The sequence below is a fragment of the Carassius carassius genome, chromosome 31 (genome assembly GCF_963082965.1).
Source record: "Carassius carassius chromosome 31, fCarCar2.1, whole genome shotgun sequence".
In the NCBI taxonomy this organism is placed as follows: Eukaryota; Metazoa; Chordata; class Actinopteri; order Cypriniformes; family Cyprinidae; genus Carassius; species Carassius carassius.
Genome location: NC_081785.1, coordinates 8,630,809 through 8,642,715, shown reverse-complemented (window position 1 = coordinate 8,642,715; position 11,907 = coordinate 8,630,809). Strand labels below are relative to the sequence as shown.

Sequence of the window (11,907 nt, the reverse complement as noted above, 5' to 3'; positions counted from 1 at the left end):
CCTTGCTAAACACATTCTGCTCAAATTTTATGTTGTGTCGTAGCTTTGTGCCACTAGATGTCGATGTTTACACGTTTTGTCCCCACCATATAGCTGTCATGCAATGACGCTTTATGCGGTTTTTTTTGTTTTTGTTTCAAAATATTAATCCACTTAACGTCAGTCAAAATGTAATCTCTTTTGACCATATTTTAGGGATCAAAAAAATATTTTCTACAAAAGGGTTGATTTGTTGACTAAAAACGTCAATGTCCTTGTGAAGTAAACACTTTCTCTTACATAAAAATACAAAGTACAATACAAATTTACAAAAAAATACAACTTTTAAGTTAATTACCTTTTCTTAGAGTTTGCTCTAATCAGAATGAAATATTTTAATTTATGAAAAAGATATAGGTGTATTTGTCTAATTTTCTGTTTTAATTGAAATGTGTGTGTGTGTGTATAAGGTTTTCGTTTTACGCGACAACAACATTGAATTCCTGTATGTTCGGCCACACTGCAAACGTTTATTGGAATAATAAATGCTTCACCGATAGTTATAAAACATTCTGGCAAACTACTTAACTAGTGCCAACGTTTCTTTTTTCAAGAATGCCATTCTTTTAATTATGTTTTTTTTTTCTAGAGTTACTGCCTAGACATTTTTTAAGTCAAAAAGGTTTTAATAAATAAATAGCCTACATACATAGGCTAGGCTACATATAAATATTTAATTCAGTAATTGAAAACATGTCAATCATAGAAAATGCATGAAAGTCGTTTTGTAATATTGCATTGTAATCTATTTTCAACTTTAAAAATTTAATAATGTTCTATTTTGCGCGTGCAGGGGAAACTGTAGGCGCGCGAACTGGATTTGATGATGACAAAGTTTTGGGAGGAGAGTGGGCGGTGTCCTGACAAGTGAATGCTCCCACAGGAGCATAATCCGACTATGCATCCATGTCCTCCAACTATAGTGTGTTCTGGTCTTGGAGCCTGAGGAAAAGTGGAGGGGAGAGGAATCTAGGGGCAGATTGATTTTTCTCGGGGGCAGTAACTGGCCAGAGGTGCTTAAAGGACTTCAAAGGCAGAATTGGAAAAACTTGCCTGGAAACGTAATGTTTTACTCCTTATATTGACTTGCCGTTTGCCTCTTCCACATATGAACCCCGTTTAGTACGTTAGTAAAACTTTAAAGCGCAATGGCAGAGCCGCTGGGTTTCATGCATCATGATCAGTGCTCCAGCAGCGAGCGGAGTGACGACTCGCCGTCAGCCGTGTCCGAGGATGACTCTAGCGGCCACTGCGGCCACATCTCCCCGCCTGACCCAGACTGGACCGAGGAAAGGTTTCGAGTTGACCGCAAGAAACTCGAAACTATGTTACTGGGTATGTTAACTTCTTAAACACTTTCATAAAGAACTGGGAAGACAATTTGATGTCTGGAAAATGCTTTTAGCTAACCCTGCAGTGTTGCTTGGCGAGAAGCATAAATAGTTGTCTAAAAATAACACAATGTTTCCTCGAAGTCCCTCTTGAAGGAGAAGTGCTGAGGACACTGATTGTTGTGTAGGACATAAAAACCAGCATTGGAATGTTTAAATTATTAATTTAGTAGCCAAATACGACCGACAGTCACATGAACTAGCAACTAGTAACTGTGCACTTGAACTATTAAAAAGCTCTTCGTGTTCATTGTGTACGTTAGCCTAAAAATATGTGGCGGTTAGACATTCACAACATGGTTAAGAAATAAGTTCAGTCATTTATTATTGTACTGCCATGAAAGTTTGACATGAATACTTGCCAAATTTCAGTCACTTCAATGCATTCAGTAGCATCACAATAAAATGTCAGATGTAAGTTATAAATATGAGAGCAATATTACTCATCCATCAAGGTCACCTCTGTCACAGTTACACAAATACTGGTTTCACTATACTGGTCAGAAGATCTCGTAGACACACTGGTTTTTATACTCTCAACCTCATGTGGTTCCCAAACTGTATGACTTTCATTCTTCTGTGGAATTCAAAATATATTGTGAAGAACTAGTTAGCTTTGGTTACCGTTAACTTCTACTGAATGGACAAAACAAAACACTGAGACATTTCTAAAAATATGTTCTTTTATGTTCCACATAAAAATCCATATATAGGTATGGAATGACATCACGTGAATGAATGATGACTTTTCATTTTCGTTGAACTATCCCACATAGAAACCTATTTATGTCGTTTTTGTGTCTTTTGAAGTTATACCAGTGAGGAACTCTCATAGACACAGAGTTTTCTTTTAATCTAGGTTAATGATATTTACTATTGTGACCATAAACTGAACTTCACACAAACCAGTTGTGCCAAATTGGCTGATGTATGAGCATTTCAAATCGTAAGGACCACTTCACAAGTCAGATTTCACCATGATTAGCTCAATTTGTGAGGACATTTTCACAAATTTGTCTCTCACAAGTACAGCCAAACCTGTACACAAACAAACATTTTTTAAGCAACATCATCTGGTTAAAGTTCATAATTCAACACTTGCATCATATTTTATCATATTTTACAGTCACTCTGTCAGCAGTGGACAGTTTATTTCACTGCAGAATAATGTTCAGTTCGTTTTGGTTTTCTTTTGTTGTAATTTTAGCAGAGTAGAATTTTAAACAAGTTTAGGTCAGTGGTTTGGTGTTGACGTATTCTAAACATGTACAAAACTTCTGGTCTTTTATAGCAAGCCCTGTAGTTGCATTTGTTACCATACATACAAGCCAACCAAGCTCAATATAGTTACAGATGTTGACTCATAAATATTTGTGTGTGTGAGTCAACACACACACGCACACACACACACACACACACACACACACACATATATATATATATATATATATATACACACACACACACACACGTATATTCAACACAAAGTTTCATCTCCCTATCAGATGTGAGCATAAGTATTGGAACAATTGCCTCGCAGGTCTTTCTAAGTGTTCAGCTGTGTCCGTTGCGTTAATTCTTTAGATATTAAAAGCAGAGAATGTGTCTTATCAGTTATATCCATTGCTTCTGCATTCTAAGTCTTGCATTTGACAATGACACACACAAACCATGATGAAGACGAGGAAGCCAACAAGATATTTTGATGCTAAAAGAAAAGAGGAAGTCATTTAGAACTATAGGAAAAACAAAGGGCATGGAGAAATCAAGAGTTTGGAAACTACCGGCGACATCAGTAACCAACGACGACCTGATCGGCTAAGAAAAACAACAGTAGTTTAAGACAGACAAATCATAAAAGCTGTGAAAATGAACCCTAAAATACATGTCTGTAAAATCACCAACAACCTCCAGGAAGCTGGGATGATGCTCTGTCAATCTACAGTCCACAGGAGAATTTGACACAGGATTACAGAAGATGCACAAGATTCAAACCTTTGATCAGCACCAAAAACAGAAAGGCAAGATTCTTCCCAAATGTGAGCCAGTAGAGTTTTGGAACTGAGTTGATGGACCGATGAGACAAAGATTAACCTTTATCTAAGTGATTGGAAATCAAAAGTGTGGAGAGAAAAAGGGAACTGCAAATGATCTTAAGCATGCAACCTCATCTGTAAAGCTTGGTGGAGGTGGTATCATGGCACGGGCATGCATGGCTGTCTCTAGAACAGCACCTCTTCATTTTAATGATGACTTAATGTATGATGGCAGTAACAGAATGAATTTGGAAGGGTACAAAATCATCTTGGCTACTAATATTCAAGAAAATGCCACCAAATTAATTAGAAAGCACTTCATACTGGATTGGTGGTGGTGGGGTGGTGGTGTGGATTGGTGGTGGAGGGGTGGTGTTGGCGCAGTGGATAAAACACATGCCATTGGCGTGAGAGACCCGGGTTCGAATCCACTGTGAGACACCAATGTGTCCCTGAGCAAGACACTTAACCCCTAGTTGCTCCAGAGGCGTGTGACCTCTGACATATATAGCAATTGTAAGTCGCTTTGGATAAAAGCGTCAGCTAAATGTGTAAATGTAAATGTGTAAATGGATTGGCTTCATCACTCTGTCGCCTCTCCACCAGTAAGCTGGTGTGTGGTGGGCATTCTTGCACAATATGGCTGCCGTCGCATCATCCAAGTGGATGCTGCACACTAGTGGTGGATGAGGAGATACCACCTGACTATGTAAAGCGATTTGAGAGCCTAGAAAATCGCTATATAAATATAATGAATTTATTATTATTATTATAAGGCAAAGATCCAACACCCTGCCAGTTCAGTCAAGAACTTTGTCAGGGCAAAGAAATGTAAAGTCTTAGATTGCCCAAATCTCCAGATTTAAATCCGACTGAACATTAATTTCACCAGCTGAAGAGGAGACTAAAGACAGAAACTCCCCAAAACAGTTGGAATTGGCTGCATTAAAGGCTGGGGAAAAGCATTTCAAAGCATAAGACCAAGAGTCTGGTGATGTGTATGGGTTGCAGACTCACTCTGATTGCATGCAAGGGATCTGCAACTAAATATTAGCTTTTAATCTTTTACATCTGCCTTAAATTCAACTGTTCCAATACTTATGCTCACATCAGATAGTGGGATGAACTCTAAAAGTGCTGTCCTTTTTTAATTGGTTAAACATCTTTTATGCACATGTGTCGAGAGACCTAATAATAAAATGTGACATTCTGTATTTTTGTCGCACATTCATCTTTTAATCATATTTGCAAATGTCTTGACTCCACAGCAGAGAAACCAATTTTGTCTTTACTGTTCCAATACACTGTATAGGGCACTGTATATGTATATATGTATGTATGCATGTATGTGTGTGTGTGTGTGTGTGTGCATTCCTTGATGAGTATTTTGCTGAATTAATAAATAATAACAGTGTTTTAAATTTCTGGATAAACTATTCCTCACAAAAACAGTTTATGTCTGTAGCAACTGTAGGTGAAAATGTCCTCACAGAAATTCACCATATTTCTTTATATATTTTTGATATCACTATATTTTTGATATCTACTACATTCTAGTATTTTGTTGCATTTTACAACTATATGGTTTGTAAAAAGTGGAAAAACTGAGACTCTCAGTCCTGTTCCACCACTTTTATGTCTTCATGTGTGTGATTGCATGAGTAAATGCTTCCTTTATATTTGGACCCCCAGGTCAAAGGTCAGTTCAGCGCAAGAGAGCTTAAGAGCAGCAGGAAAAACATCTATAGCCAGGCTACCACATTTTCAAGACTGTCGACAACTCCTTTCACATAAGACACACTCATATGCTTACTCTACAATCGTTGTAGTGATGAGTGCATTTTTCCCCACACCTATGATTCAGTGACTCGTAATCATCTTTTTGCTCCGGATGATGTGGAACATCTGGAGGTGTTTTGAATGGCTGTTGTTTTGATTGGTCGGATGCAGCAGTAGACGTGATCATAAATCTAGCAAAGTGTGTTTTTGTGTGAAAGTTTATTGTGTGGCACAATTTTTCTACTCTTTTCCTGGAAATGGGAGAGAGAGCGAGAGAATCAGGACAGAGAGAGTTACAATTAAAATAATTTTTCTTAAAAATAACATTGACGAACGTGGTGAGGGAGAAACAGAAGGGAGACCCACTCTTGTGCTTTTCCGCTTTGGCCAGTCTACAACTATATCAGCTCATTTTTAAAGACTTATTCAGAAAGACTAATAGAGAAACGTGATTCACCTATGATTAATGTTCACGCAAGGGAATCTGAATGGCTTTAGGGTTTAATAGGAAAGCACAAAAGTTATTTTATGTAGAAATAATCACTCAAACAAGTGACGATTTGGAGGGAAAAGTATGTAAACACAGTTTAATAATGCATTGTCTCTCTTTCTCTCTCTCTCACTTACTTTTATGGTAATAGTTTGTATATTAGGATTCAGATTTTACTTTACCCCAATGTTACATCAGATGTGTGGTTTTGATTAAAAAACTAGGAATGTGACAATTTGACCTTATATGCTATGTGATAAGGAATTCAGAAAAGAATGTAATGTTTGTTTAACAGAGTTTATTCCGGGACTTTATGGAAATCATATACCCCCCCAGTGGCTTTTTGATCCAAATGTGTGATTTTGTAGGTTTTTCTTTGTCGCAGCAGGATGTGAAACTACATATTAAATATCCAAATGTCAGTACATCTCTCACCATCCAAGATATAGAAGAGTTGTTTCTTCACAGATTTGGAGAAATTTTGCACCACTTGCGCACTGATGGATCTTCAGCAGTGAATGGGTGCCGTCAGACTGAAAGTCCAAACAGCCGATAAAAACACAATAATCGTCACGAATCAGTTCACAATTTAACATCTTGTGAAGTGAAAAGCTGTGCATTTATAACTTCAAACCTTTGATTCCAGCTAAAATACAAACCCTCTATACATAATTTTTCTTTCTGTAGTGAAAAAGTTGTCTTGTCTGAACGAGGAGAGAAAATTGCAAGCACAGTTTACAAGCAGAAACTATTCGAAACAGATATGTCTGTGGATTTTGATGTGAGAGGACAAGACGGGATGGACTTTTTCACTGAAGAAAAGTGAAATTATATAGACTCTTATTTCGGCCAGATCCTTGATGGATTTTTTTTTTTTTTTTTTTTTTTACAAACATACGATTGAACGGACTGAATTACTTGAGGATTATTGTGACGTTTTTTTTTTCAAATATTTGAACTCTCATTCTGACGGCACCCATTCACTGCAGAGGATACCCTGGTGAGCAAGTGATGTAAAGCTAAATTTCCAATTAAGGAAACTCCTTTACATCTTGGATGGCCTGTGGGTGAGTTAATTTTCAATCTAATCCTGGCTTTTGTGTGTGAATGTGTGTGTAGGTCGGGTTTGATACCACCATAAGTGTGCTGTGTACTTTATGAATTTGCTTGTGCGTGCAGCTTGTTTTTTGACATGCGGGTTTTATTTATCGAGTATAATTTGGGTGCATAATATAATCCCATCATTCTTAACATGCTGCATGTGCCTGGATTGGTAAGCAAAGCAACAGGAAGTGCGATGTGTTTTGGGAATGTGCTCTTGGCTCAGCGCACTGTTGTCAGGGAAACACAGGTCTGTTGTCTTGGATTTAGATTTTTTTTATGCATACATGTGCAGTTTGAATATTAAAGGCACACAATACATTTAAGCAATAAATCAATATAACTGATGTGTAATTATGAATTATTAATCACATGTTGTAGTATTAGAATGTATTTTGAGGTACTGTTGTCTTGGTAACAAAATTGTATGGATTGACAGATAAACCATGCTGATATATAATATTATTTTATTCATTTTTTGTCAGCTTCAACTGGCAGGTCCTTTTTTGCTAGTGCTATAAATTCACTGCCAGAATTGGTGCAGTTTTCTTCCAAAAAGACTTCTGTTTGTATGTTTGCAAATATAAATCATTTTCTTGTGTTCAGGTTTTTCATTGTTTTAATAAAATACTTGAGTGATAAATCTTAAGAAGCTGATGTATTGGAATGCTAAAACTGTGTTGGGAGAGTTTTAGTTTGGCTGAAAACTCATCTGTGTTCATATAACCTGTCAGACAGGGGTAAAGTTCCTTATCGTCATCAAGAGATGAGATGTCCACATTATTTAATTCTCATTACAGACAAATCCTTTTCACTCACTACCTTTGGAGTGGTCTTGAATGGGTTTTCAGCACATCTTTAATTTATAATCCCAAATAGTACTGCAGTTCATGTTGCCTGATTATTGCCCTATTTTCCATCGTATGTTGAAAAGTCTTTTAGTGGTACACATTGTTTCTGAGAAGCATTCGGCCCATTTTTGTGGAAGCCATAATATTTTTTATGCAGCATTTATTTAAATTAAAATTATTTTATAAAAATAATAAATGTCTTTACAGTCACTTCTGATCAGTTTAATGTGTCCTTGCTGAACAAAATTAACTTCTGCCAAAGATAAAATCTTACTGACCCCAAACTTTTGAACTGCAGTGTAGGCTGTGATGCCACTCAGAACAGATGGCTTCAAATCTTTAATAGTTCTGAATAAGATTTGAATCCAGATGATGATCATGGGTCAGTTTCTCTGATGTCTTGCCCGCTCTCAGTCCTCTAGAGTTGAAGGGAAGTTCCAGAGTTATCCAGAAGAAATGCACTCAAATTATACACTTTTGTTCTTACACTCGCTTATTCATCACATTCCTAACGCACACAGTTTACTGGAGCTGTGCTATAATCAAACACTTCTCTGGAGTTTTTCTGACACACATCCTAAATAGAGCACAGGAAAGGCCTGAAATTAACACACACACACACACACACACACACACACACACACACACTCTGCATTTAACATTCTGTCTGGTTTGTGGCTTGCTATTTTCATATTTTTCTCTGTGTGTGAGCCTGAGTATGTACATGTTTTCTATTGGATGTGCGCCTGTTGTTTCATTGAGTATGAGAAGGAGAAGAGTATTTTAAAGTAACATTTTTGAAGTTAACATGGAATCATAAGCATTTATGTTCCGGTCTGTGAGTAGTGGGGACAGGTTTAGTTCAGAAGTGTTAATCTGTTGCATGCTGTACTCAATACAGATGCTGCAGGGATACAATTTTATCCAAACATCCCATGAAACTGTTGATTCAATTTACACCATCTGATAGAAGAGATGTGAAGTGAGCTTTCATTGATTTCACAACTTCAGAGAGAGAACTCAGTCTTCCTCTGTCCTCACTTCACCCAAAATCAGACTTGTGTGAGCTAATGTGAATGGCGCTTTGTTTTAAAGTGTAATTGCTTGTGATTTTTAAAGTGTGAAGTGGTTTTCTGACTAAAATTAGTGAAGTAGTTGCATTTTCCATGAATATGGTACAATTTGATCTAATTTAGATATTTATTGTTAAAAAAATCATAGAAATGCATATTAAACTGTATTAAGACACATCTCAAATTTTAGGATAACAGGCAAAAATTGCAAACGTACAATAAATATTATTATTAATATTTTTTTTTTTAACACTGATTGTACTTGTTATCTGGAAAATAACTTATTAAAACCGGGTACAATCAAAGTGTTTCTGCTTAAAATTAAGTGGAATCAATAAATGAAAGTATTTTGGGAACACAGAGGTTTCGAAGATTGAAGCCACTTCTCTTTCCATGTTTTCATCCACCTCGCTCTCTCTCCACCACATGCCAGACACTGTTGAGAAATTGTGATGATACCATTTCTTTGTTTTCCAAAGGAATCTCCAAATTTAATCATTGCTCCGTTGACTAGCGGGTGCAATGCTGTGCATTTGAAGGAGGCTTTAAATCAAACCAAACCTTGGTAATAAGATGGGCACTTCTTGTAATTGTAATTCTTCCTTTCCTTGTTTTGATCAGGAGAGATGGGTAGATGTGTGTTTTTTTTTTAGGGTTATTAATACATTTAGATGAGAAGATTGTCCTATTTCCAACCCTTTTATTTCCTCCCATTTTGGGGTTTGTTGTTCTGACTTCTGAATGAAATCCATATTTCAGTTTATTTCAAGATAAAGGAAAGTGAAGGAGAGGGTTTGGCACTATTAGATGAGTCACCCTCTATGTAGACACATACACAAGAATGTTTCATTTTATATGATAGATCAATCTCAACCAAACATCTGGAGATCCAGCGTCCCACCAAAGCAAACAAATTCTCAGATTTTCCTGTGAACCCAATGTTTTCATCGCACCTGAGAGTCTTCGAACAGTTTTGTTTTTCAACATCACAGTTTAATTAAAAATTAATAGATAATGGTTGGAAAAATGTTTTAGTTTAAATAGATTTTTTTGCAGTGTCAAAGAGCAGTTTCGACACATGCTGTACATGCGTTAAGCCATATGTGAGCGTCATACCATGTGTGGGATGCTGTGAGTGTGTTTATTAAGATTTATGAACTGTTTTTTTGTCATCTCTAACTCATGAGTGCATGAGTGTGAGCTTGCATACAGGTTCTTGCATGTGTGTAAAAGAAAAGCAAGTGTGTCACATATGAAATGCATTTAGTTTCAGCAGGTTATGAGAATGCTGTGTGATTCTAGTATGTGTGTGTTTTGTGGTTGTCTTTTGAATACATCTTGAGAATGTGCATCTGGCATTAAAATTTTCATATCGTGCCAGACAGCAACTTTAAAATGTAACTCATTCACAATATAGCATGGATTCTCATAACGTATTGCTTAAATATCATTCAGAGAGTTGTTAATCTAAATGTCTCTCTTTTTTTCTCACACAGCGTCCAGGGGAGGAGAGGATAAATGGAGGATAAATGGAGGAGAGGATTTTTTTCAGAAGGTAATACATTTTTTTTTAATTTGTTTTGAGTTTTGGGTCAGTAAGATTTTTTTTTTTTAAAGAAATTAATACTTTTACTAGAAAATATTTTATTTAAAGATATTTCTTAAATATTTTGTTTAAATGCGACAGGAAAGACATTTATAAAGTTAAAATATATTTCTGTTTCAAATAAATACTGTTGAACTTTCTATTCATCAAATAATCCTGAAAAAAAATGATCACATTCTTCACAAAAATATTAAGTTTTCAACTGCTTTCAACATCAAGAAATGTTTCCTGAGCACTAAATCAGCATATTAGAATGATTTCTGGAGGATCATGTGACACTGAAGACTGGAGTATACATCAGTTTAAAATATATATATATTTTTTTACTGTATTTTTGATCAAATAGATTTATTGGTGAGCATAAGGGACATATTTAAAAAACATTTGAAAATCTTTCAAAATCTTATTAACGCAAACATTTTGAACAGTAGGCCTAGTTTTTGATGTTGTGATGTCCCACTTTACCTGTATATACATTGTTTGGGGAGCCAGCTCTTCAAGCTTCACTGTATTATGTTTAAATGATAAGAACGAGTTTGTTGTTACCAATTTCAGCATTAGTTTCAAAACAGGATGGAAGTAGACCTTCCATCTGATGCATCCCACAGTGTAGATATGTAACACACAAACTCTATCACAGCTGTCATTCATATTGCAGTAGCATGCTGGTGTTTCTAGCGTATATTGGTGTGTGTGTGTGAGTTTGTGGTGAGGCTTCTTCAATCACCCAGTACATCTGACCAAAGATACTCGATGGAGAAGCCAATTCAGAAGTTTGATTTATTTGGTACAAAAATTATACCTGCTTAGGTTTCTAATAAACAGAGATAACAAGGGCCAATGAAATTATCAGAATATTCTTGGTTTGGCTTAAATGATTGTGGTTTGTGTATAGCCTATGAACAGTGCTTCTCTGATTGCGGTATTGATACGATCACTGGTTTCTGTCCTCACTTGCACTTTTGCTGTCTTTCTATGGTTGATCCAGAAGGCCTTTGTGGTTATCTTTTTTAGCAAATGCAAGTTCTCAGGAAGTTCATGGTACATTTAGACATTTTTATGCATCCGAAAACATTTTCTTGTGCATCTTTGTAAGAGATCAAATTACAGCAGACTTGATGATTCAAGTTTTCATGTATGATATATAAACAATACAGCACAACTCACTGTTCAGTTGGTAAATGTATTGGCTGTTTGCAGTTTATTTGGTGTGTATGTGATTTTAATTTGTTTTATTTTATATGAAATGGTAATGAAATTGAAGTAGTGAGTGATATTTTCTTATTTACGAAGTTCTCAAGACAATTTGATAAATTATGAGCTGTTAATTTTGCACAGATGAAAAATTCACAATAAGATCAATAACATATTTAGAAAATAGATAAAGGTGTCTGAGCCAATAGCCTTGTGGTTAGTGTCGACATATAGCGGTACTGGGCTCACGGTGACCCAAGTTTGATTCCTGCCTCTCAGTCCTTTGCCGATCCTGTCAGCTCTCCAATGTCCACTCCCATTAAAGGCATAAAACCCTCATAAATATA

The 11,907-nt window shown here is 36.1% G+C and overlaps 1 protein-coding gene across 1 annotated transcript in view; it reads left to right on the top strand.

Moving 5' to 3' along the window:
* The first annotated feature begins 947 nt into the window (after positions 1-947).
* The window catches only part of LOC132111468 (protein bicaudal C homolog 1-B-like), a 30,743-nt gene continuing 19,783 nt past the window's right edge, over positions 948-11,907 (top strand). Inside the window, exons 1-2 of the mRNA XM_059518797.1 lie at positions 948-1,374; positions 10,269-10,315. Of these exons, the coding sequence (XP_059374780.1) occupies positions 1,188-1,374; positions 10,269-10,315 (234 nt within the window). The 5' untranslated portion in view covers positions 948-1,187. The remainder of the gene's footprint in view (positions 1,375-10,268; positions 10,316-11,907) is intronic.